We start from the raw sequence: 26,212 nt of genomic DNA, 5'->3' as shown, positions 1-26,212 counted from the left end.
AATGAACTTTAGGAAGAGACCAACACTAACAGCCATGGATCCCCCTCCGTGCTCCTCTCCAGCACTATTTCCCTCCCTCCATCCCCCTGACTGAGGGCAACCTGTTTCAAACTGTCTGTGTGTCACCCTCTTGCTATATACGAATATTATTACGTGTGTGATTGTCATCATCGGAGCCCACAGCTCACACTTTTGCCCAAGTTGCTGTGCCCCCATCAGTAACAGGAGCAGATTCTGGGGACTGAGAATATTCCCAGGACCGTTCCTCTAAAGGGGGAAAGGCCAGGCAGAGAAGGCAGTGGTTTGGGCTTTCTACGGTGTCTCCTTCACTCACCACTGAGAGCTCAGGCCATTTTAAGGGTAGGTGCCCATAAGTATTTGTGGAATAAATGAACATCCTCTTTCCCCTTTTCTCATCCAATCCTGCCCCACTTGCCCACATTGTTGCTTAAATAGCTGTAAGGATGTAACTTACGTCCAGCTTACAGCCAGCTCCGGTCACTTAGCATGGAATGTAAGTCTCTGGGAGATGTTTACTCCAGAGCAGAGTCTCATTCTGAAAGGGAAATGAGAGCCCAACATACCTGGTTCACCCTTCTCTCCTGCCGACCCTGGGAATCCGTCACTGCCGGGCTCCCCTTTCTGGCCGGCCGGGCCCGTGAGACCAGGCGTCCCAGGAAGACCTCAAAGAGAAAGGTCAGATCGGTCAGGCATGGAACCTATCACGGCACCGTGATCTGCATGTAAAACGCACCACTCCTGACATTTTTCCAGGGAGCTGTACCTCCCACCCCCTAGCATGCCCAGCCTCCCCGAGGTTACTCCTGACACCCCTTCAGAAGGGACCCTCATGCGGCAACACCACCACTGCACTGTGACCCCCTAAAGCTGGTGAGAGTGGAGAGAAAGGACATCCATCTACCGTGCCGAACAGGAAAAGTTTCTAGACCCCATTGGAACCAGCTGTAAAAGCAGTTCTAGGTCTAACTGGTGGGAAGACCCTAGAAGTCCCCGTAGACTCAGTTTGTTCATCTGGAAGTGGAGGTGTGAGCCCAGCTGGTCATTCAGAGGTCACCCAGCCTTGAGGCCCCTTGGCTTCTTCTCCACAGGCCCCCATCTGTGTCCTAAAAAGTGGTCTCTACCTGCTTCTCCTTTGATGCCAGGGATGCCATCTAATCCCGGGAGGCCTTTGTCACCTTTTTCTCCAGGCAACCCGGGGCTTCCTAAAGAAAAACCAAAACACCAGAATTCCCATGACTTTGAGTTTCTCTCTGCCATCCTTGAACCCCGAGATCAGGAGGAGGCCGGCTCACTTACCTGGATAGCCAGCACTCCCTGGTGAGCCTTTGGGGCCCGGAGACCCGGGCATCCCTGGGATCCCACTGCTTCCTTTCTCTCCCTTCTCTCCAGGGCTTCCTGGAAAACCTGCTACCCCTTGGTCTCCCTGTGGGTGAAAATTGGGCCCATTAATGTCATGTGTGTCCTTGGACATGCGTCTGGAGGTGCTCTCTGTATACATGGGACTGCAATGACTATCGCGTGGCAGAATTCCACTTCCAGCTTTCTAAGGGGAGAATCAAAGCCCTCTGAAAATGGAGGAAAAACTAGAAACCCAGAGCAAAGAGCAGTTGCCTGTTCTGCTTCTCGTGTTCCTTCTCCATTTCTCCCCATGATAACTCGCTACCCAAGCTCTCAGCACGTCCCGGATCCTCCTTGGGGACACAGGCCATGGATAGAAGGGGGAGGCAGGGAGACGTAAAAATCAACTGGAGAAACCGTTCTGTGTTATGATTCATCGACTGTGTGGAGATGCTCAGTAAACGTTCCTCCAAAGCCTTTCTGCGGGGATGGGTGGGAGGGGCTTCCGCGGGGATGCTGTTACCTTTTCCCCGGGCCGTCCTGGAATCCCAATGCCAGGTAGACCCGCCTGCCCTTTCTCTCCTTTTGCTCCCTTTTCTCCAGGTGAGCCAGGGATGCCCTGCAGGCCAGGGAGGCCAGGCACACCTTTTTCTCCAGGTGTTCCTAGAAACACACACAATTGAAACAGAATGTGTGCTTAGCAGGTGCTAACGTTAAAAACAGGAAAGCGTCTCAACTACCGGCCAAGAATGAGACGGAAGAACAGGTATCCCCTCATTTCTCAAGTTGTAGTGATCCAGGCAGGCGCCAGCCCCCCAGACCACATTAGAACCACACAGGAAACGTTCCTCCTGTCTTTTAAAGACAATCACATTACAAAGGGAGAAAAAAATACATTAACCGCTTAGCATGCTTCCTTTCCCAACAGCATTAAACACGGCTTCTGTGTCTTTCGTTCCGTAGTCAAACCTCATTATCTGAATGAATCAGAGGGGGCGAGAGGCAGGCCATGGAGAGTAAAAGTGTACCTGCTTCCAGGACGGATGTGGGCAGTCAAACTAATTTATTAATAGGTACCAGGGGAAGCTGGCTTATGCCCGCCCCTGTAACTGACCCTCTGCGGCTGCTGGCTTGGTTGTTAGGGGCAGCTGTGAGTCGGCTGGTGATGCTATTGTAAGGAGAACTTGGATATTAAATTGCAGCCAAGGCCTGGGAGATTACTGCAACAAAGGGAACCCTGGTTGTTTTATTGCAACCAGCATCTGCCTAGCGGACTGAATGACAGGCCCAAGAGATTCGTTGCAAAAAGAATTTAAGAAGCCTTACTGCAGCCGCTGGGTGTTTATAGCTCAAGCAAAGTGACAACACGCCTCGCAAAGCCTTGGGAGGAGTGAGGGAGACGGGCTGGCTGCCCTGACTTCCTGCTCCAGGCAAGTTCTAAGAAGCAGTAGCACCTGGACCATCGGGGCCTGAGCCTTCCATCTGCTGCCTCTGCTCTGGTCGCTGTCACCGCCGCAAACGCTGATGGCAAAGCCTGGGAGGCCAGCTCGGGACCAGGGCAGAGGAGCCCAGGGGATTCTTCTGAGCTAATGTCAAAGGGCTTTACAGGCACGAGCTGCTTGCGCTGACACAACTGAATGGAGAATTAATCACCTCCTCGACGGATCCACGTAGACGGATCACTTGGAGGTAACTGAAAGGTCATAGTGCACAGCCCGTGTTTTATTTTATTAAACTGTGACGGGTTTTGTTTGTTTGCTAGTTTAAGCAATGGCTGGAAGGTCAACCAAATGCCACCATCCCTAGGCAAGAGACCACACAGGATTGAAGATGTGAGTCTGTGTCAAAGACACGTCTCCCTGGATTACGTCCTCCGTGAAGCGGGTCTCACCCGCAGACTCGTCCCACAAGCACCACATGTACAAGCACTGGGAAGGAAACTCCTTTCCTAAACCCCACATACCTGGCAGGCCCATTCCACCAACCGATCCTTTGGGTCCAGGAAGTCCCGGAGCACCTGGGGTCCCACTTATGCCCGGATCACCTTTAGGTCCTAGAATCATAAAGAGAAAAACCCAACAGGTCAACGCCCATGAAAACTGCCAGGTAACCTCTCCCCACACGAGCCCCTGCTGAGCTGGCGACCTTGAACTCCCTTCCATACCTGGCTGCCCAGGGTGTCCTGCCTGACCGTCCTTTCCGGGCACTCCTGGGGTTCCAGGATCTCCCCGGGATCCTTTATCACCAGTTGGGCCGATTTGTCCTGCACGACACACACACAAAAATAGTGACGACCACATCTGCTTAAAATAAGACAAACTAGAAACACAGGTTGGTCTGACATCACGTGTGAAGAACTGAATAACTCGTTAGACACCCTCTCCCCCCTCCGAAGGTAAACTGTCCTCCGCGTTACCTTTTTCTCCTTGGTCTCCCTTCTGGCCTTTCATGCTGCCCATGTCCACTTTATCCATGGAGCCCGGCTTGCCAGGAAGACCCACATCTCCTTTATCACCCTTGAAGCCAGGGTCTCCCCTGGGTCCCGAGCTGCCCGGGAAGCCGTGGTCCCCTGTAGAAAGAAGAGGAGGCACCGAGTGACACCTGGCCAAGGGCCCCCAAGGCAGTGACAAGTGTGCTGTTCTTTCTGGCCAGTAGAAGCAACTGATAAACAACCTATAAAGAACTAATAGTCTGTCCAAAAGTGGCGTTAAATGGCGAGGGTCCGAGTTACCCAGAAGAATGTAACAGCAGGGAAATGAACAAAAAAGCCATTTTCTAGAATTCATTATTTGCTAATAATTCCAACATAGGAGACTTCACTTATTAGTTTAAATAATTTATATTTTCTCTCCTTCTCAAATACCTTCACGACATCTGCTCAGTGGCCCCTCAATTCTATACGAAAGAACAGAATTTTCCTGTTCAACTCAACAAATGACCATTTTTATGTCTCACATTCAAAGTCAATTTCTTTTTTAAAAACAGTATCTGAACTAATTTCAAATATCAAGATAAGAAATAAAAAGTAAGACTTGTAAACTTCCCCTGTTTGCTAATTGGATTCCAAAGACTCAGTTGCTGTGACTGAATCTTCGAATGACTAAAAATACCACCATTTCTCAAAAAAAAAACCAAAAAAAACAAAAACTACCATGCCAACAAGGAAACCCGGAAACCTGTCTTCTCTCTGACTTTTCGGCAGGGCACAGCCCTTCATCCCCAGGACCCCTGAGTGCCTCCTGGAAGAGGGGGTCTTCCGGACCCTAGCTTGATCTTCTTTCCCAGGCCTCTTGAAATGAACAATGATCTACGACTCTTGGAGAATTTCCCACAAGGCATCGGGACACAGACACGAGATGGGCTTTTCCGGAGTCACGGCTGCCTACCTTTTTCACCCGGCAATCCTGGCACACCCGCTGGTCCTGGCGAGCCGGGCTGCCCGGGGGTCCCCATGACGCCCATCTCTCCCTTGGGACCTGTGGCCGGATGGAAGGACTGTGAACGCTGATGGCAGATGCCGAGCGAGGGTCATGAACGAGACCAGGTGAGGCGTCTCCCCAGCATCCACTTGGGTGGAGTTCACAGGCCATTTACCTGGGAACCCGGGCTGTCCAGGTGTGCCCTGCTGTCCAGGGATACCAGGCAGCCCCGACTGTCCCGTCAGGCCGGGGAGCCCCTGAGGCCCTTTGTCTCCTTTGGGGCCTGGCATGTCCAGGCCTGGGAATCCGGGGAAGCCCTTCTCTCCTTTCACTCCAGGGGGGCCTGAGGTGGGGAAGAGAAAGGGGGCGTCAGCAGGATCGACAGGGTGTCCTGCAGCATCCTGTACCCTGTTTAACTGTTACTTTCTGCAGAAGGTGTGTAGCCGTGCCCACGTCGGGGGTAGAGGGAAACGGCTTCCACCTTCTCAGATAGTGGTGTTTGGGGCCATCGGTGGGCAAACAACATCCCAAGACAAAGCCCCGCCTACCTGCCGTGAGCCGTCAGCAATTCCCACCCGGGCCCCTCCGCAGTATTCAGACCTAAGCCCAGCTTCTCCGCGGTGTCTCTCCCTGGCTGCCCTGCCCTGGTCCACCCTCTCTGTCTCACTTCTAGAATGATTATTAAAGGCAAAGGTAGCTTCCAGACATGAACTCATTTTGTTTAAGTTACCTACAACTTACTAAACGTCTTATGGAAAGGTAAGATAGAGATACCGAGATACCGATCCTTCTAAATTAAACGGAAAAGGTAAAGAATATACAATATAAAGGGGAGGTGTCTTTGGCACGTAAACCAAGCTCGGAGGGAGGAGAAGAAAGGCGCCTGTGACCTTACGTGTAAGCAGACAACCAAACCTACAGCCACAGAATAGAACTGCCTTTTCCCCCTTTTAGTCACAGATTATGAGTTAGGGGAGGGAACATTCTGGAAGAACGTAGTATCACCTGATGACCCTGGGAGGCCCTGTCCTCCAGGGGGTCCCATAGCTCCAGGAGGGCCTATTCCGGGGGCTCCAGAAGCTCCTTTGGGACCTTGCAATCCAGGAGGTCCCGGGTCACCTGGATGGGGAAGAAATCGTGAAGGCACCACACGGGGACACAGCGGGGTCAGCGCCTACCACCCACTCACGCCGCTCGCCAGGAACCCGTCTAGAATTTCCATCATTCATTCAGCAAACGTTTACTGGGCCCTGATAGGTGCTCTGCGGACACACAATAAACAGACCCCATCCCTACCACAAGCTGGATTTGCCCATACGAAGTTACCTCTGATTCCCTGAAGGCCTGCAGGGCCAATGGCACCGTGCTCCCCAGGAACGCCTGGTCCCCCGACGTTTCCCTTCTCTCCAGGGGTGCCGGGGATGCCAGGGAGTCCCGGCAGACCTTTGAGTCCCGGCAGACCAACTCCAGGCTCGCCCTGGAAACCATGAAGCACAGAGAAGCCAGTGACCCTCAGAGCCCGCGATTTTATCAGGCCAAGGGCGTACGTGTTAACCGATGCTGCCGGTGCATTTATAAGAACGGTATTTGTCCCACCTTCCAGCTGGCGAAGCTTCTTCACACCTATTGTTGCCTTTCAATCTCACTACAAGCCGAAAGGGAGGTAATTTTTATTATTTTCTTTCCACAAAGGAGGAAAGCCAAGGCTCCCCGGTTTGGACGGCTTGTCCACAGTCAGAGAGGCAGGAGCTCCTTCCGCTGGGTCTCGGCCCCTCGACTCTGCCGCCCTGAGTCTACACAGAGGGAACAACACCCAGCGTGCTGTGCGGCCAGCGAATGGGTATTAAGAGGTGGAAAGTTCCAGGACTGGAACAGAACTCCATTTACTTCGTTTTTTTGATGAAATGAAAGCTCTCACGTCAAATTAAACGTTTAAAACCTTTTCATGAATCAAAGGGCTTTGACCCACACAGATGATTAAAAATAAAGGCAGTAGTTCGAGGGCCTGAAGGAGCACACCCCAATTTAAGCACCGACGGGCCGTGTGAAGCAGAACGTGTGCATCGTGTCACAGCGCCCCCCCCCCGGCATCCCTGAAGGCAACAACTTCCAGATGACGACCAGGTGGAGGTAAGCGGGCAGAAGGGGCGCATCCACACGGCCCTGCGGTGAAATTTGCAAACTGGAGGGAACTCAGTCCAGGGGATCTTGAAAAAGCTCAGTATTTTAAATCGTAAACCAAATCCTGAATTCCAGTTCCATTCGGCATCTACTAGCTCGTGAGCCGGTGTTTGAGGCGATCTACATACTGCGGTCACTGACTCACTTTCACACCCAGTGCGGGTCATCAGGGGAAGGCGGGGGTGTGTCACATAAAGAAGGCATCCTTGGGCTTCCCTGGTGGCGCAGTGGTTGAGGGTCCGCCTGCCGATGCAGGGGACGCGGGTTCGTGCCCCGGTCCGGGAAGATCCCACATGCCGCGGAGCGGCTGGGCCCGTGAACCATGGCTGCTGAGCCTGCGCGTCCGGAGCCTGTGCTCCGCAACGGGAGAAGCCACAGCAGCGAGAGGCCCGCGTACCGCAAAAAAAAAAAAAAAAGAAGAAGGCGTCCGAAGGCCACATGCTCCACGTCAGCCACACGGGGCAGGGACACCACCTCGGGTCAGGCGTTCCTCAGAAGGAACCTTCCCCGGCATCACCGAGGCACAGCTGCCAGCGTGCACCCCCGCCCACCCCCAGGGCGAGGGCAAGGGCTCTGTGCCGGCAAAGGCGCATCTCCTGGCCGTGGCCTTTTCCCAGGCAGGACAGGCGCCTTCTGGCAATTTCAGTTCCTTTCCTTATGATCAGAACGGGAGAGGATCTAACCAACAGTCACCTGTACTTGCTGAGTATCAGCAAGCAGCAGAGGGGTGTTCGAGGGCAAAGAGAAACCCGATGTCACACTAGTCCCGGGGTCCCTGACCAGGGCCCTTTGCCCCACGGTGACACTGGGTAACGTCCGGAGGTGTTTCTGGCGGTCACACTGGGCATGCATGTCGGGGTGCTCCTTTCGCATCTGTGGGTCGGGGCCACAGAGGCTGCGAAAGACCCCACGGTACTCAGGGCAGCCCCACCACGAGGAATCATTGGACCCGAATGTCAGTATCACTGAGGCTGCAGCCCACCCTGCTGGGGGCTGTTAGGTCACTCAGGACAGTGGCTTCCAAACAGCTTTCTCCTTCTACTCGTGATATGACACACACTGTACCTGAGACCCAGGACACACACAGAGCCCACTCACAAAGCAGGAACAAGTGATTCTCCCCAAAATAGGCGCGACCGCGTGCTACCCTGTGTACTTCGGTACTTTCCATCTGATGCTATTTCATTCAAACACAAAACACGCTGACCCAACATACCATATGAGATTAACAGGCCACAATTTATGGGTCCAATTCATCACAAGGATGGGGAAACAGCAATCCAGAGAAGGCCCAGTACCCACCTTTTGGCCAGGCGGACCTGGGTTGCCAGGTAAGCCATTAAAACCTTGGCGACCGGGATTTCCAGGAGGTCCAGTGTCTCCAGGTAAACCGTCAACACCTGTTTGGAAGAGTCAAAAAAAATCATTCATGTAAAAATACCGTTCCCTACTTTCTCCACTTCTTTTACACCTGCTCAGATGAACCTGAACAGATGTGAGGGCGCCAACAAGGAAGAGGAGACCATCCTGGTCCAGGGAGCTCGCAGCGCCGGCCGCCCCTTCCTCTTTCTCCCTCACACCCGCCCCCTCCCTTCCTTTTCTTCTAAGCGCCTAGAACTTTTCTCTCCTATCCGCTCTTCACAAATGAACCAAACCCAACCCAACCCAACCAGCGTTTGCAGACTGGGAATGGCGATTTAAACTCTGCTAACTCCGAGTGTCGCCTGGTTAGAAATCCAGCCCGGATATCCCCACGCAGACCCGCATCTTAACAAGACCCTTCGTGATTCCTGGACACGTTCCAGTTTGAGAAGCACCACGTTAGACCACCTGTTCTCCAACTGCACCACACTGGAGGCACGTGGGGACATTTAGAGACTGGGTCCCGCCTCTGATGGGCTTTCTGACAGCTGCCCACGTGGCTATAAACGGCAGCAAAGTGTGAGAGCCGTTGGGCTCGGCTCTCTCTCTGTGTGATGGAAGGTTGGGGACACGCAGTGATCTGCAAGCTTGCAGAAACACAAACCTGAATCGCCCGTGGTGTAGGGCTGCTGTTTCGAGGGGCCTGACAGACAGTGCACGTAACTCCAGGCAGCTTCGTGCGATGTGGGCAAAGCGTCTCTGGTTAAGGAGGCCTTCCTCAGCTAAATTCTACCTGCCGTGATGGCAGTGGCCTGGTTCTCCCATGGAACACGCGGGAGGCCTGAGCACTGCCCCTGTGATGCTGGAGGGTCACTGAGGGGCCTTCTGCCCCATGAGCCTGGCAGAAGTGGCCATGAGCGCGGCGGGCATCACGCGGCTCCCGGAGAAACAGGCCGCTGCCTCCAGTCCCCGAGCTCGAAGGCCTGCAGCCTTGAGAGTGGGCGCGATGCAGAGCCCTAGACAAGAAGCCCGGAGGCTAGACAAGTCTTTAAACTAAGTTTTGGTGAAACGGCGGTCAAACTGGGGTCGGGATGCCGGCCCAGAGGGAAAAGACGTGCCCCTCACTGCTCACAGCCCTTCTGGGCTCTGGACCAAAGTCCCTAATGGCCAGTCTGCATATCAGTCTCCCTGAAGGACTAAGAAAGCAGCCAAAAGGGTGAAGCTGTCCTCTTTACTTCCTTACAATTTTCAGAAAGAAGTACATCCACGCGTGTGAGGGCCTCTTCCCCAAGAGCAAGGCCCCCCCTCATATTCACCGCACCATCCCCCTGCCCTTCCCCCGCCTTCCAGACCAGCCTGGCCCAGGTCCCGGCGGGCTGTGTGCTCCCTTCACGGATGAGAGAGAGACCCCCCTGAGGGTAGGTTTAGGCAAACGTGGCATCTGCCAGCTCCCTGGGCAGCTTGGGGTCCTTAAGGTCCCAACCCCTTCCCCCCAAACCACTCAGCCGGGAGCACACGTCACCCATCACCTCGGTGACCGGAATCACCGGGCTGCACACGGCGCAGCTCTTTCGCTAACTCGCACATGGTGTGTTTACGTTCACCACCTCTTTTCTCCTAGAATTCACGTAGGATGAGCGGAGAGACCACAGCCCTTGCTGCTAACCAGCCGGGGACGGGCGCCACCACTGGGGCCCACGCGGGCAGTGGCCAGAGCAGCGGCCCCCCCAAAGCTGCCTCGTCCTGCGGGTTTACCTTTGGGGCCGGGAGGTCCTGGAAAGCCAATCCCGGGCTGGCCGACTGAACCCTTCTCTCCAGAGAGACCCGGCCTTCCCGGGGTTCCAGGAAAACCTCGGTCACCTGCGGTGAGAAAGACCAATGGTCAGCGTGAGAAAAACGTGAGCACATTTCCCCCACCCCAAGCCTCCAGGTGAACGAGACGCTGAGTACCTTGGGGCCCTTGGAACCCGGGAGACCCCGGAAGTCCTGTTGCTCCAGGGGGACCGGGTAAGGGCATGACCTTTCCTTCTTCACCCTTGGGACCTGGGGAAAAGAGCAAAGGACACAGCGTGAGGGCTGCCGCGTCACGTCCTCGTCTGCTCGCCTCCATCTCCTCCTTCTCCTTTTCTAGAATCTCTCACAGAGAGCGCCTCTTCTCCCAAAACGTCCAAAATGACCTAGACATTTGTTTGACACAAGAATCCTTTAAGCGTCCGAAACAAGGGTCACGAAAAGCTAAAAACTCTACAGCAACAAACAGCGAGATGACCCTGGTATCAATGAATCTGCCTCAAAAAGTCAAAGTCTTTTCACCGTTCTCAGTGGCTCAGACAGGACTGGTTCTAAGTTGCTGTGATGCCCACATCTGGTGGGAAGTTATCTTCACGACGTGCCCCGTGGGTGATATCGTTCCCCTAACAGTGAGCTGCACGGTTCTGCGGCATCTCCAGCGCAGCCCCGGGTGCCCGTGCCTACGAGATCCACTGGGTGTCAGGATTGAGCCGTTACAAAAGGACCTAAGGTCTCATCTCCACTGAACCTTCACGTACCTTAAAGAACTCAGGATCTGAAGGGCCTCCCAGGGACAGCCAACACTTGCTTTCGCTACAGACTGTGGGAAGCACCAGGGCCTGACCCCAACACATCTTTGCTATCAGCTCCAGCCCTGGGAACAAGGCTTTTACGACCATCAGACTAAACACAGCTCTGGCAGATCAAAGAAGTCGGGTTTCTAATCCCAAAGCTGCCGGGGTCTGGATGGCCAAGGAACCCCCCAGAATGTGGACAGCTGACCGACAGCACTGTCAGCATTGCCTCTTTCGGGAACCCTCTTCCCGTGCCGTCAAGACGTATCTGTATGTGTCCCACTGGCTTTTCTGATGGTAGTTTCTGGCCGAGAAAAAGAAACCTGATTCCTTTGTACACGCTGCAAGGGTTCAGATTCCGGAAGCACGAAGAACACTTGAGGCGGTGATTTGGGAACGAGGAGTGTGGGGTTAGTGCTCAGAGGCCCCTTTCCGAGACCTGGGGTGTTTCTAAGTCAAACCCAGCATTTTCCTGCCCCGAAAGGAGTCGTAAGAGAGACGTTCCCGGGTTCCTTGCTAATCAAAGAACACTCATCAGTGGAGTCCTCGCTTAGTGAGTAACCAACGGTCACCCAACGACAACAAGAACCCATCCAGTAAGGCATGTACTTGGGCCTCCGTCAGGGGCTGCTGATGTGTTCTGTATTATGAACCTGACAGACCCTACACTGGGTCTTCATAAGGAAACAACAGCTCCCAGTGGGGACAGGAACTGGCGGAACTTGGGCTGGATACACGGCTCGGGACAGAATCGGCCAACGTGTGAGAACAAGAAGGCCAGACTGTCATCGCTGCTGAGTCTCTCCTGTTGGAAACCTCGATCTTCCAGCTTCTTAGTTACTATGCTTCTCCAGGCTTACCGGCCACACACCTTTAATCACCCCAAGTCACCTTTCATTCATTTCTACAACTCTTACTTAAGCCATCTTAGTCACAGCACACGTCCTTCTGTCCTCTGTGCCCAGGCCGTTCCTGGCCTCTTCTCCAGGTTTCCTAGGCAATGATGTCAATGTTCCATTTCTTCCCGGAATCATCTTCAACTAATAAGTCACTGACGGTCTACTGTGCGCGGGGCCCGGGGACCCCCCCTTTCACTTCCGTCCCTGAAGATAAGCCCGTCGTGAGGACGCAGTGGAGCGCATCCGTGGGAAACCCTCACACAGCCCCCTCCCACGTTCTCCACCAAAGCCCGGGCGGTGGGCTCCAGGAGGGCGGGTGGCCTCTGAGTTGCTTCCTTTCTGGTCGCTTAGCTCAGCGCGTGGCACACAGAACCACGTGATAAAACAGTCAACGAACGGCTGGAACTACCCCGAAATTCAACAGCCAAGTCCAAGCAGCTGTGGATCAGTCAGTGTGTGCACATCAGCGGAAGGGTGAAGGTAAGTATGTGGCTTGGGATACACAGAAGCCAAAAGGGACCGCGCATCGGGGAGAAACAGAAAACGGGCTCAGGCTGGTGTCACTTCCACACAGAAGGCTGACCTTCTCTGCTGCACATGGCGTACTTATTTATAAGGAAATCACCTAGACCTTCAAGTTCCTGTCATCTAGATCCTACACGCCACTGGCCCATCTCATAAAGGAAGGAACGAGATACAGAAACGCTAAGGAAAGTTTGCTCAGGTCACATGCCCCCCTCCTGGCAGGACTGAAACCAGACCCACGTCCCCATGTCGCTGAGCCCAGGGCACTGGAGGTCCTCAGGCCTCACCTGGCAGGCCTGGGGACCCGGGGTTTCCCGGAAAGCCCATCTGTCCTTTGTCACCAATGGGGCCAATAGGGCCAAACCCTGGAGGCCCAGGAGGGCCGACGTCACCGCGGCTGCCGGGGAATCCAACTCCTCCCGGGGGGCCACGTTCTCCTTTTAATCCTACTGAACCCTGAAGCGAAAAGAGAAAAAGACGAGTTATCAGCAGACATACCAGCACTCCGAGCCGCGTCGCATTTTTCCACCACCCGTGGTAAAAAGTGCCGGAGTTTAACTAGCTGTGCTACTTATTAACTTCAACCCGTCTGCAGAGGTCACCTTGTAGTTAATAAATGAAACCGGCATTCTCTCCTCTAGGCTGAGCAAGCGCCCTCCCAACCCACACATAAGGAGACACTCCAAGGAGGAAGGCACTCATATCTGGAATCTTCTTGGAAAGGGTGACTTGAACGCCGCTAACTTTAAAATTCACCTCCCGGCCGACATATGGAGGTCTTTTCAGTTCCCCCAGATGCATCAGAAGACACTGACCCCTTATCACCTAATCGTGCAAGTCAGGGCTATCACACCTAGGTTTACAGACTACAGCTTTCCAGTGAGCGTGAGACAAGTTCGTTTACGACAAGGACCCCCCCCCGCCCCGAGTGAAAACAGGTCGACGGGAGACCAATTACTCCTTCTTCCATTCTTTGCATATCCATCATCTGTCAAGCGCACGTTCAAAGTCTGGGAATCAACATACCGGGGAGCCTTTGGGGCCGGGCAGACCCGGATGGCCGTCTCTTCCGGGAGAGCCTGCTCTCCCTGGCATGCCGGGCTGGCCTGGGAAGCCTGGGTCTCCTTTGTCGCCCTTGAGTCGAATATCGAAGTAAATCTCGCCAGGCTCGCCCTTGGCTCCTGGCTGGCCCATCAGCCCTGGCACACCTTGCGGTCCCTGCGAGAACAAAGCCTTGTGAGGCCGCCACCGAAGACGCCCAACCGTAGAGCAAACCAGCAGCAGGGTAATCAGGACGCCACCTTGAAAAGCGGGGACGGGTTTAGAGCTCCCTGCTCCCTGTGTAGGAGCAAAGAAAGCCAGCAGCTCTGTGACAGAGCCCTGAGCTGACCTCACTGCTGTGCTGCCCTTAAAAAGCCTCTAGTAATGGAGACGGGGACAGGGCGGGGGAGTGACGGAGGAGCTCTGGGCTCAGCCCGGAGATCAGTCCTTAGGCAACTTTCTTGTCTCTTACAACTGCTGACATTCCCAAGAACAGGTCGGCTACGGTTGGAAGGGGCTGGATGTGCGATTCCCTGGGCCCAGGAACCAGAGAAGGAGGCTGAGAACAGCCGCGTTCCCTAAGTCTGGTCAGTGCTGAAATCACACAGCTTGCCTTTCACGCTCACAGCCCTGATTCCGGAAGAGATGAGGAGGCCCAGAGCGCCCGCAAAGAGGAAAGTCGGGGAAGGGAGCCTCAGGCCAGCTCTGTAACTGGGATGTGGAGCTGTCAGCAGAATAGAATTAACTTCCCCAAGAGACACACGGGAACACGTCTCTGTTCCTGGAGAGGGGAATCTTCAAGGAATGCCCACCCCCTAGATGGTTCCCCCTCCAGGTCCCCTTGAGAGTGGGATTCACCAGGAAGAGGCCCAAGGCTTTAAACAACTGTCTCAGTTACCTGTTCTCTGAGAGAGGGATCTCTTCAACCTCCCCGCTCACCTGGCAGAATTTAAACCCTTGTGGAATTCATGTTGTTTGAATTCCTTTTTGTAAACTCCCTTTGAAACGGTTCTTGGATGTAGGTGAACCACAGTGCGTGCACGCGCGCGCACGCGCGCGCACACACACACACACACACACACACACACCTCTGTGTGTACCTATAATATGTATGCCTCAAAGTACTGGACACAGCTGGTCGGAGCTGGCCCTGAGCTGGAAGTGCCCCTTGTGACAGAGGACCCTTCACTCAGATCTACTCGGGGAAGGAAGGGGGAAGATACCCAATCTATCGTATTTACTCTAGTCCCACTATCTCCACCAGCCACCCGCCAGGAAGTCTAGCAGAGGACATGGAAAATTCATTATCTGGTTGAAAGCTGCTGTGGTATTTTGTAGCTCTTTCTCTCTAGTTAACATTAGCTCCCGTGCCTCCCTAAGCCCCAGCGAACCTTGGAAGCCCTTCCACATAGGCCCAGGTGGGTTTCTCCCGTGTTTCCTCAGTGTACTGTATGGTCCTCGTTGCTCTATTAGGGACATTTCCTTGCCTTCTGTCTCTCCACTAGCCTTTCAGGGCTGTGAGGGCAGGACCAAGGCTTCCTGTCTTTGTGCCCTTAATGTCTGCAAGAGGGAGGTACCGGAGGACGTGTATGTCGAGCCAGCAATGTTCACCAATAAAAAGTAAATGCCAAGGTAAGAAATGACAACCAGTGCACGTTCTTCTCAAACCAGAAGCACCCCTTATGTTACTTTATGTGGATTCTTCACCGCTTAGAAGTATAGTATCTTCTGATACTATGAGCACAGGGTGAGAAAAATACAAGTTTTTATTTTCATACTGATGACCGTGTGAGTCATCGTTTTATTTAAGGGCGAAATCTAGGATTTCTTTGAAAATTGACATTTACAACCCTAGGACATCTCATGCGGATTCTTTGCTGAGCCTAAGTGATCCAAGGGTCTTTTGATGCACATGCCCTAGGATAAATGTCAGGGAATCAGACGCTGCCTTGGAAGTTTGCCATTGGCTCCATAAATTGGAGAAGATCTGACAACTCGTGCAGACTGCTTCTAGAGAGTGGTGCCCCTACGGGAAAAGTGGGGAGAAGTTCGTTTCAATTAACACAGGTCACTCCCAGTGACCCCAGACCTGCCCGGGGGCTGGGCTTCGTCATCTCAGCCTGGAACCCGCCTCTTGTGGTCTGTCCTCCTTTCCCCAAATCGAACCCTCAGCTTTCAGAGGACGTGTCCCAGAAACGCTACCTAAATCAAACGCAGCATCAGAGCTTTCTTCATTGGAATCTACTTTCCAGTTTGCTCCGCTGGTTTGTGAAGCCTCCTTTAGCCTCCAGCCAAAGTCGAAATAAGGGTACCACATTTCTGAGCTAGTTAAACCACGGAGCTACGATATAGCATCTAAGAAAAGGAAAATTATGATCTTCTCTTAGGTTATTTACCCACAGAACAATTTTTAGAAGTGTTCTCCCTCTACACCAAGAACGATGCTCCCTGGATGGACAAGGCATGGGGACTCGCATTTTTTGTTGTACATTTTCTTTGTTTTTTTCTTTATCATGACTTCTCCTCAACCATCCTCCTTCCTCTTTTCTCATTCATATTGGATTTGGGGCTGGGGAGGGGCGGGTGTCTGGACTGGGTTCCAGGCAGAGTTGAGGCAGGAAGTATTCCAGGAAGGCTGAGTAGATAAAGACCGTGCCCAGACTATGTCTGTTGCCTTCAAAGTTGTTCCCACTTTGATCCCCACCACAGTCAGAGTTCCCAGCTTTGTGAACTTCCAACTTATTTAGAAATATGTTAAACAATTGCGACTTCTAACTTAGCTCCCCAGGCACCGGGGAAGTTCTGGAAAGCAGAAGCCCATGACTTAACTTCAAAAGGAGAAAACTATTGCTGGATTCCAGCTGTTTCATTCCTATTTCAACTCACTTTTGCCCTGACCTGCTTTTACAGAACCTTCCAGAAATATCTTCTTAAATTACAAATGTTAAAGACCTACAAACAAAAAAGAATAATGCTACAGATTTGACTTTCCATTTACAGCAAAAGAAAAGGAAAAAAGGAATGAAAGAAATTGTAGAAACCGGTTAATGCTTAACAGAACTGAGAAGCACAAAGAAAATAGGAGAACAAAGCCCAAAGGCTTAAAAGCTTTAGAAATAGAGCTGATTACATGCACAAAAAGATAACGTCCTTCAATATTTAAGATTATTACTATAATCTGCTATTCAATGGCTTCTTTTAAAACAACATAGAAAGGTTAAGAAAATGGTGTTCTGTCTAACAGAAAGGTTTCATGTCCTTGTGATCGAGATATTTCATTTATAGATTTGAAAAAGTGTCTTTGCCATAGATGTTGGTGATAGTTTTCAAATTCTGTACCTGTAAGAAGAAGAAGAAGAAAGGAATAGTTCAAGATCGTAGAGGAAAATCAGCCAGTTCTGCTTCGCTGCCATAGACACCATCAGCGCTGAACTTATTCACTGACAAGCTTTAGATTATCTGGTGTGAGAATGGATGATTGTGTAAAAAGACAACTCAACAGTGTGGCTGCTAGAGGTGACCCTTGATGGTACCAGAGACCCTGCGGGAAAGTGACCACCAGCACCCTGTCGTGCCTGGAAACAGGTAAGTGGCGACTGGATTCTGACCAGGTGGGAAGAAAGGCAAGTTGGGGTGCAGGTTCTGGATACAATGGTCCTACTCATCCTCAGGTCAATCAGTCAGGAGAGACACGGGGAGTGATTCTAACTGCTCGACAAAGTCATCCTTTACCAGCTCCCAAATAAAGCAGGAGTCCACGTGCAAATGCAAAGATACATGCCTTTGCTGGTTTGCTCGGTGGCAACTTCGAATATGTCTAGGAACTCAGACAGGTTTACTTACAGGCAATCCTTCAAGACCATCCCTGCCGGGTAAACCTCTGTTGCCCTTGGCCCCTGGCTGTCCTGGGAAACCTTTTGCAAGAGACAGAGGAAAGATTCAGCACATTGTTGATGAGACACTTTCTAAGAGCTCAAAACATTTTTACCTTTTCAAGATTCAAAAGTGCAAAGATCTTTATACTAAGTGGATGACGTCTGAAGCAGCTCGAGACAGTAATAACAAAAATGCCCAGGATGGGCTCAGAAGGGGGACGAGTGAGCCCCAAATGCACACAAGTAACACTGACGCAGAACGGCTACAAAGCCCTGCCCGCACGCCCAGGGGCCACTTGAACCAAGCAGGTAGCCCCCTCTGAGATAAGGAAATTTGCAGAGCTGTGTGAACCACATGCTGCTATCCTTTGACGAGGAAATCTTTCCGACACTGTATTTGTAAGTCATCGTGATAATTTTCAACAAAATGGACAAATCCTAGAAGTGTGGCTTCACACTCTCATCTCGTGTTTTAGTTGATGGAGAAAATCAGGTCAGGGAGTAAGATATGCTTCACTGTGAAGGTTCCAAGCCATTGAAGCAAATTCTGACCTGGTCCCTTTCACAACTGGGGCCTTACCTATTTCTCCGGGGGGTCCCTGTGGCCCTGGGGGCCCACGAAGTCCTGTTGAGTCACAGATGAGACAACTGTCTCCTTTTTGACCTAAAAAAGGAGACACGGGGTATTGTATAGAACAGGGGAGCAGAATTATATAGAACAGTGACAGCACAGGAAAGGGAAGAGGAGGCCACCCTTTACCTAACACCCGCTCCAGACGCGTCCATCTGCCAGTGGCCGCGTGTCCCTGACACGGGGCCCACCCTCCGCCCTCAGCATACATCACAGGTAACCACGGGTGCCCTTCTAAGGAATCCCATCCTTCTGCCCTGCCACCCTGCCTCACTAAAAAGTGATCCAGAACTCCATCTGCCCATCAGCCTGAGATGACTCGACTCTATCATTTTGTCTCTAATTCTAAAACTTCCCATCATCTTTCTCTTTGCTTTTGTATTTTTTAGCCAACTGCACATATAACTCCTGGACTTTAAACCTATGTTCCAGGCTGACAAATGACAGATGGGAGTAAGAACGTACAGAGTCCAGGGCAAAGACCTGACCTGACATGGAGGACCCAAGAGGAGAGGGACCCTGGCACATGAAAATGGGAGGAAATGCCTTTCTTTGGAAACTCTAACCTCTTACATCTTGATTTTCAAACTAAGCTAAAAGGCCTTCGAGTGTCTTAGATGTGCGTGTGTCCTGAACCTTGAATGTCAGGTTTCTAGGCACAGGTAAGGCAAACAGAGACCAGAGCACACGTGGAGGAGCTGTCACTCAGGGGTCACAGAGGCTGGGTTGTGTGCCCCTCGTCCCCTCACCCTGACCGGCACCCCAGCCCCAGGCACACCCCACACCAGGCCCCAGTGTCGGGAACAAGGGCAGGACAGGAGCGCGTCAGTGGGAGGGATGCACTGTTAGTTGCCTAGTAACCCAGCCAAGCTGCAGGTGCTATGGGATCCGTGGCTGTCTGCTCCTGAGGCTGGAAGTGGACGGCGGGGAGACCTCACACTGCAGTCTGGGCAGGGTGACGGCTCCACTGCAGGAGCGTGACGGCACAGGAAGAAAGGGGCTCCTCTTAGGAGCCGGGGGATGGACGAACACACCTCTCAGTACAAAGGACCTTCTGGCCACCGGCTCCATCACAAAATGGAACGGCCCACCTCAGTAAGTGCTAAGCAACCGGTAACTAGGGAGATTCACGAAAAACAAGTGACACGCCAACCGGTGGCACCATCCTCCCCGCTTGAATTCTAAGATCACTTTCATCTAAGGTTCTGCAACTTCCATGGCTGTCAAAATTCTAAGACATCTTCCATGCATCTGAGCTTCAGACTTTGGAAGAGCAAAAATTCTTTGCGATCCAAAGCCAGAAATGGGACCCACAGGGATCAGTTTTGGGGGGCCGCCCTCTCTTTGTTCTACTCCCTGGGTATTAAGAGACATATGCTGAATAACTATGGGAACATCCTTTGTTTACTCCACTCTAAGACGGGACTGTTTGTGCAGTGATAGTCCATCGTTCCCAAGATAGTGAAGGATTAGGATGCGTCCCGCGTTGGCATGACAGACGACACTTGAAAAGGTTAAGATAAAACTCAGAGCCAAGGGTGGAGGTGGCGGATTCGTCAGCGCAGATCTGCTCACACTGATTACGGAAACTGGGATTGAGGGGTGGTGAGCGTTCTGTACACACTTGGGATCCGGCTTCAAGGAAAGACGTGCATTCTTGGAGAATGCAATCTCTGACTTTGAACCAAACGATCGCAGGAAGGTATCAGTCTGAGAATTTAACCTGCTGACCCCACAGAGGGTAAAGAACAGGGTCTCTGACTTGAGGGCCCGTCTCCCCGTTGTCTCCCAGCTGACAACTGTCTCTTCAACGCCCAACAATCTCAGCAGAGCTGTAGGGAGACACATCTGAGGCATGGATTTTGAGGACAGCTTCAAATAATGGGAGAAGATACCCACATCCACTCAAAGCCAGGAAGTATGTAGAAATGTATCACACGCCCAAGCACAATCAGCATTTTTTTAAAAATTAAATCTCTTACCTTTTTCTCCAACTTCGCCTGTCAATCCCGGCTGCCCCGCACTTCCGGGAGGACCCTGGTCACCTGGCGGCCCGGGCTGGCATTCCACAATTCCATCTGCAATGGATGTTTAACGATTAGAGGGTCACTCCCACCCAACTGAAGCTAGAGGTGTTTTCACCCTCTCTTGATTCAATCTATTATAAAACCAAACTTTATTTAGGTTATTTGGCGAGTATTAGAAATCCAGCTGTGGCCGGCTTTGAAACAATCCTAGTACGTTAACTTGTAAAACGTGACCAGCGCACACAGCGTCCGCCCATGCCCCGTCACGAGCCGTCGATGCTAAAGTTTCTATTTTACAGTTCTAATGCTTATTTCAGCTCATCAGCCCCGTCCTGAAACCGATTTCATGTTACCTTGCAAGGTACACACCATCACCCTTACGTCACAGATTAAGAAACTGAGGCTCAAAAACTTAAATGATTTGTCCACAGAGGTAGGAACCTCTGTGAAGTGAAACACAGAGACTTCAGCAACGTTATGCCTTTTTTTCCTCCTGAGCAAACTTACAGTGAAGTACTCTTTATTTTAGAGACACAGACTGCCTGTGGGAAAACACCTCTAATTGTTTGTTCCTATTCAATTCTGAGCATCACTGATGTGCAGAAGCACGAAAATGAACTGCAGTGACGCAAACACCATCCGTTGTGGGTTCTAGTAAGAAAAAAGTATTGTTTTCGAATATACACAGTGATAAGAGTTTATATTTCCTCCTCCAATATGTTTGAAGGAAAATGGCAGAGTGCGTGCTTGAACGTGGCACCGGTCACAACCGTAGCCCGGACATTCACGGCGGCAGCTCCTGCAGCCCCCAGCTCACACATCAGCTCCACAGGGATGGACAGAGGGTGAGAAGAATCTGCAGCCTTTTGGGCTTTTCACAAGGGATGCTGGGGCAATGGTGGGTGTGCTCTCCCCAAACACAAAGGCCTAAAAAAGAGCCCAAACTTCTCCGTCTGGTGACTTTGTTTAGAGCTCAGAGGGAAAAGTTTCAAGTGTGTAAGAAATGAAGTCCAGGGGTTTTTTGTTTGCTTGTTGATGATGTCTTCCTGGGAGCTTCTCTGAATAAAGCACAGGTGAGGAGGAACCCTGGGGTGGCCGTATCTCTGCCCTGGGTCCTCTGGCTCCGGCCGGCTCCTTGGTGACCCCATCAGTCTTGAACAGAGTGGAGTCATTTTTATGCTTCAAAAAGCTTCTCTAAATTCCTTGCCTGGGAAGAACTCATTCCCAGACCTGCAAGCTGAGGTGGCTGGACTCCCCGATTCTGGAAACACAGGTGCGTGAACACTGACAGGTGTAAAATTATTACTTTTCCAGAACACACCTCCTGCCAGCCTCCTCCCCATCAGAATCCCTACACACCCCTGGTAGGAAGGCAAGTTACCATCCTCATCAAAATGAATTTTAAATAATTTTAAGTCTAAAGCAAGAATATAGGGACGTGTCTGAGGAGTTCTGAAGGGCAAGTTCAGGTTCGACGTTTACACGGTCTGCTCAGGGAGGCTCGGCCGTCGAGGGCGGGGAGAGCTGCAGCCACACGGGACCAGAGCCCAGGAGCGGATAGGGCTGTAGGCGGCTCCACGCTCCCTGGGTAATGAGCAGTCGAAGGGTCCCAAGGTGGTGATTCGTTAAGATGCAGCCTCTTTAACGTGCACTGTAAACGTGTGTAAAAATCTCATCAATAAATGATCACTCAGCACGCTGTGAGTGTGAATCACCTAATTGGCACAGACTGGAAAGGGCAACCCGGAAACCTGGAGGGTACCTATCACAACGTATTCAGCCGACACATCCTACACAATTCACAGCAGGGAGAAGTTCAAGTCTTTCCATGAGATTTGTTCGCATTTCAGAACTGGCAAACTGCGAATATGAAAAAAAGGTTCTAGATCTCCCCAGGGTTGGCTCTCTCGCCAGGGTCTTTGCCGATCACTCTTATTAAAGCTAGAACCCACGCACGGCCCAGACCTCTGTCTTCCCTTCCCGGCTTCCTTTCCTCCTGTATTTGTCACCTCCTGCTACCACATAATCTCCTGATACTTATTTACTTGATTTCTGTCTCAGAATGCACGCCCCAGGAGGACAGCGTTGTTTTGTGGGCTTTGTCACAGGTCTTAGGGCAGCGCCTGGCGTATCGTAGGCACGCCAATGTTTGTTGAATGAGTAAGTGACCAAGGAATGAACAACAGGTCCGAGGAAATTCACGCTGATCTGTTCCCAGTGAAGATGCACATGTGGAATCGCTTGTTCCATCCAGTCCGTATCTGGCTCCCTACGTAGCTTCATCCGTGAGAAGTCCTTTCATGGAGACGGGTCTGCATTCCAGCAAATAAGCCACCCGGCACCTACAGCATGGAGACCCCCTTCCCATAACCCACACAGGACCCGTGCCTCAGACTCTCAGCTGAGCACACGCTGGAGGTCTGAACCTACGCCCACTGGAACAATTAGTTTAAATCCCCTCAAAGTTTCTTTTATTTTGCATTGCGATTGCCTTGGAGTCACAGAGCCCCCTTCACTGAATCAAGAGGTTCCTGTTCTGTGCTCAGGTAAACTACCATTCAGATTTGAAATCACTTACAGACAAAGCAGCCCCTTCTCGGTGTGTGTGTGTGCGTGTGCGTGTGTGTGTGTGTGTGTGTGTGTGTGTGTCTTAGTACCAGCTTGTGTCTCTAGATGAACAGAATGCGTTCCTTTCCCAGTAAGAACCCTACAACTCAACTGGTTTGCTTTCTAACTTTAGATGCTGGTTAGGTTGGCCCCTATTCCTCTAAACCAGTTTCATTAGTTCACTCTTCCTTTCTGCAGTGACTAACTTTGCAAAGACAACTAAGTGAGATACGAACAATGCATAAGTTGCTGGACACCCAGCCTCTGGCACTACACCTTCCCCAGCCCAGCTTAGCCCTGCCCCCCATCTGTCCTGGACAGGACACCATGCGAAATGGACCCAGAGGGTACTCACTTGTGTGGCCTGGCTGCCCAGGGGGGCCGGGGGGCCCAGGGGGGCCCGGTAGCCCATCCCTTCCACCTGGTCCGGGCAAGGACACGCCTGGTAAGCCCTGGTCGCCTTTCTCTCCTCTTTCACCGGGGAAGCCGGGGGGACCACTCAGCCCTGGTACCGGGAAGCCTGAAACCAGAACAGAACTCATGGACACAGCACAACACCAAGTGTCATGCCGACAGCACACACTGGTTACGGTCAACTCTGTTCACGGGAAAATGACCATGGCTGAAAGGGGAACTGCTCTGGACAAGTGAGAAACTGCATTTGCTTCTCACCACGCAAATGCTGTTGGGCAAAGGCTCCCTACAAAGTAACTGCAAGGAAAAGGGGCTCATTGTGTCGACATTAACATCTGTGGATCTCCTTCAGTGCAAATAGTGTCCCCAGTAGGTTAGAGAGAGTACTTTCCATTTCTGCTTAGAGAATACAGAAAGGCGTAAGAAATGTCCTTAAACGAAGCAGACGTGGACAGGAGGCAAAGTGGGTGGGAAGTGTGTTGGAATCAGCTGAAAAGCAGAGTCAGGACAAGGGAGACAGCCCTGGGGAAGAGCGCAGAGTCAAGGGGGAGACCAGAGCTGCGCACCGGAAGTCGAGTTCAGCCGCTGTGAGTTTGGAGGGGACAAGATCATAGGACCCTGTGACAGCCGAGAAGGGTTCTGACCTAGTGCTTGAGACACAGCGGTCCAGTAGGCTGCAGGTGAAGTGACTCTGTGCTCCGGAGAGCAGAGAGCTGGCCTCTGGTCCCAGCATCCGGCCGACAGGTGCAGGGGCGTGAAAACACACAAATGAGGTGACACGGGAAGAGTCAGGGCAGAAGGAGCCCCGAGGAAGGACGGACAGACCCCCCAAACCCCAAAGGTGGACTTGAGTCCCAGGTGAGAGGCTGTTAAGTCGCTGAACCCGCAAGTACCGCACATAAAAGAACTGGAGGCCATCCGCGTGGGCTCCAGCCCCATCCCTACCCCAGAACCGGTGTGGGAGAAGCAAAGGAAGGAGGAAGGATGACCCTCAGAGAGGCAGGGAGGCGGGACCTGAGGCCGAGGGCCTCCGCAGTCAGCAGGGGGTGGGAGCTGGACTGGGGGCATACAAGGCCAGAGCAACTTCAAAGACAGTTTCTAAAAACGGCTTAAGACACTAACGGGGTCAGATAGGAGGTTTTAGAAAGTAGAACTGCAAATGCTGCTGGGAGACGCGAGGTAACATGTTCACGAGAACAGCTGGAAGGTCCGGCAAGCTTTACAACCAAGGAGAGGAAAGTGATGGAAAAGAGGGAAAAGGCAGGATTTTAAGGGCAGATGCCAAAATTTTAGCAGAAAGGAGGCACGCGGGGCAGAGAAGGCAGCCTTGAGCCACCGCTGCTGCGAATCTTAGACAGTGGGGCTGGGTCATCCGGGCGTTGTCTGTTCCAGCAAAAACAAAGGAAGGGGCTCTGGGGGGACTGAAAACTGAACAACTGTCAGGAAGGGAAAAGAGAAACTGACAAAAAAGAATAAGAAATAAAAATTAAAAATAAAACCAGACAAAACCAAAACCTTCAGTAAGACCTGTGAACACTTCATGTGGTGTCGATTCCAGGGCACCCGAGGGTTTCAAGCCGAGCGCTTGTTACCTCTGCTCTAGGACCTGGTATTACACGCCTGCAGTGCACACAGACAGGCACCTGTACATACAGAGAAGTGCAACTCCCAGCCTCCGATTACACAAGCCGTTAGAAATGCAAAACTAGCACAAAACAGCTGCAGACTTAGTAGAAGGCCAGTGACGCAGGAGTCCTCCGAGAAGCAAGATTAGAGGTGATTAGATTAGTCAGAAGAGGTTTCAGCCTTGAGTCTGGTCTCAAGCCGAGAAACAAAGGCAGTTCCAGACAGGGCAAGGGAGAGCAACGATGCTGGGGTGCGGGTGGAGGTCTTCCGAAAGGCCGACGGTGCCCCTGGGAGCAGCCGGAAGGAGGGTTAGATCAGAGGCAGGGAGACAGGGTAACTTGATAAGAGATGTAAGAAGTCCCACCTGCGAAATACATGTTTATAACTACATGTTAACCTGTCATTTACAAAATAAACACTGTCCTAGGAGCACAGGTTGTTTTCAGATCTAGAAAAATGTGTAACAAAATTGCTAGCTACTATATGCAAGTATCTAACTAATGCAGGGGATAAACATGTTCAGAATAGAAACTGTGTAAAAGGTGTACAAATACTCTAAAAATATAATTTAAGAATGCTCACCTGGAGAGCCTGGCGGGCCTTGTATTCCTGGGAAACCTAAAAGGAGGAAGAGAGAGTGGGACAAAGTGAGCCTGTTTCACTTGTGGTTTATGTTGTGAACTTCTGTGCTCGTGGGTACCCACAGTCCCGGGACAGGGAGCTCTGAACTTGGGGAGATGCCGCGCCCCTGACACTGCAGAGATGCAGGGAGATGGCTCCTGGAAAGCCAGTGGGATTGCAAAAGATGAACTTGAATAGCACTCGGTCACCACATGGTCCTGCACGGCGCTCAGGTGTTATCAAAACGTGCATGAGTGCAGGACAAAAATGGAAAAAAGAAAGGACGAGAGAAAAGAAGGGAGGAGGGAGAAGGAGGGAAAGAAAGAGGGAAGGATCTTACCTTTGGGGCCTGGCTCCCCTTTCAACCCTGGAGCCCCTGGGTACCCCCGCTCTCCTTTCTCTCCCAAGGGCCTTGCGCCCAACACCTGAATTACAGAAGAAAAGATCATTGCAGGGCGTGGCAGGGGACTGTGCTGTATATTACAGCACAGATGAAGAAACAAACACATTTTTTATCATTTCAGGATATGTGAAAGTAAAGAAGGAATAGTGGTGGGAGAGGAAGGGGCGAGGAGAGGGAGGGGAAGAGAGTGGGGAAGGGGAGAGTACTGAAAACAGAAAGTGGACATTCGGTATTGCCCTCCTTGCAGAGAACTTCGCCAGGCAGCTCTGCTTCCTTTTGTAATCATCTGCTGGGCAGGCGCTTTACCAATGAAGCCAAGTTAGAAACATATTAATTCTGAGGTTTGGGGTATGGAATTTCTCAAAGTCCATGCAAGCTGTAAGAAGAACAGTCTTCTTTAAAGAGTATTGTCTGAAAAACTGCCTTAAATTTCCTCAGGCAATAGGTAACAGGAACACTCACATTTTTTTTTTATTGGAAGAGGTTTTATGCTTCACTTTTTTAAATGGTCAAAAGTGGGGACTTCTTTAAGGTCCTCGTGATATGGGGCAAGAAGCAGGCACCGGGGCCCTCACTAAAAAGGGGTGAACCAGTTCACCCCAATTCTGAGTTGCTGAAATTCGAAGACAAGGACCAT

At 51.8% G+C, this 26,212-nt stretch overlaps 1 protein-coding gene across 2 annotated transcripts in view; it reads right to left on the bottom strand.

Moving 5' to 3' along the window:
• Positions 1–26,212, bottom strand: part of COL4A1 (collagen type IV alpha 1 chain) — a 147,296-nt gene that overhangs the window by 18,484 nt on the left and 102,600 nt on the right. For both annotated transcript variants that reach the window (XM_004273605.3, XM_049701020.1), the window contains exons 19-40: positions 25,513–25,597; positions 25,134–25,169; positions 22,867–23,031; positions 19,860–19,955; positions 17,827–17,910; positions 17,215–17,285; positions 13,357–13,548; positions 12,618–12,786; positions 10,272–10,364; positions 10,077–10,181; positions 8,262–8,359; positions 6,105–6,255; positions 5,784–5,897; positions 4,954–5,121; positions 4,746–4,835; positions 3,776–3,928; positions 3,524–3,622; positions 3,323–3,412; positions 1,883–2,022; positions 1,318–1,444; positions 1,143–1,223; positions 585–683 (exon numbers count right to left, since the gene is read on the bottom strand). In XM_004273605.3, coding sequence (XP_004273653.1) covers positions 585–683; positions 1,143–1,223; positions 1,318–1,444; positions 1,883–2,022; positions 3,323–3,412; positions 3,524–3,622; positions 3,776–3,928; positions 4,746–4,835; positions 4,954–5,121; positions 5,784–5,897; positions 6,105–6,255; positions 8,262–8,359; positions 10,077–10,181; positions 10,272–10,364; positions 12,618–12,786; positions 13,357–13,548; positions 17,215–17,285; positions 17,827–17,910; positions 19,860–19,955; positions 22,867–23,031; positions 25,134–25,169; positions 25,513–25,597 — 2,506 coding nt within the window. The remainder of the gene's footprint in view (positions 1–584; positions 684–1,142; positions 1,224–1,317; positions 1,445–1,882; positions 2,023–3,322; positions 3,413–3,523; positions 3,623–3,775; positions 3,929–4,745; positions 4,836–4,953; positions 5,122–5,783; positions 5,898–6,104; positions 6,256–8,261; positions 8,360–10,076; positions 10,182–10,271; positions 10,365–12,617; positions 12,787–13,356; positions 13,549–17,214; positions 17,286–17,826; positions 17,911–19,859; positions 19,956–22,866; positions 23,032–25,133; positions 25,170–25,512; positions 25,598–26,212) is intronic.

The sequence above is a fragment of the Orcinus orca genome, chromosome 18 (genome assembly GCF_937001465.1).
Source record: "Orcinus orca chromosome 18, mOrcOrc1.1, whole genome shotgun sequence".
Lineage (NCBI taxonomy): Eukaryota > Metazoa > Chordata > Mammalia > Artiodactyla > Delphinidae > Orcinus > Orcinus orca.
This window is presented reverse-complemented; position numbering and strand designations above follow the sequence as displayed.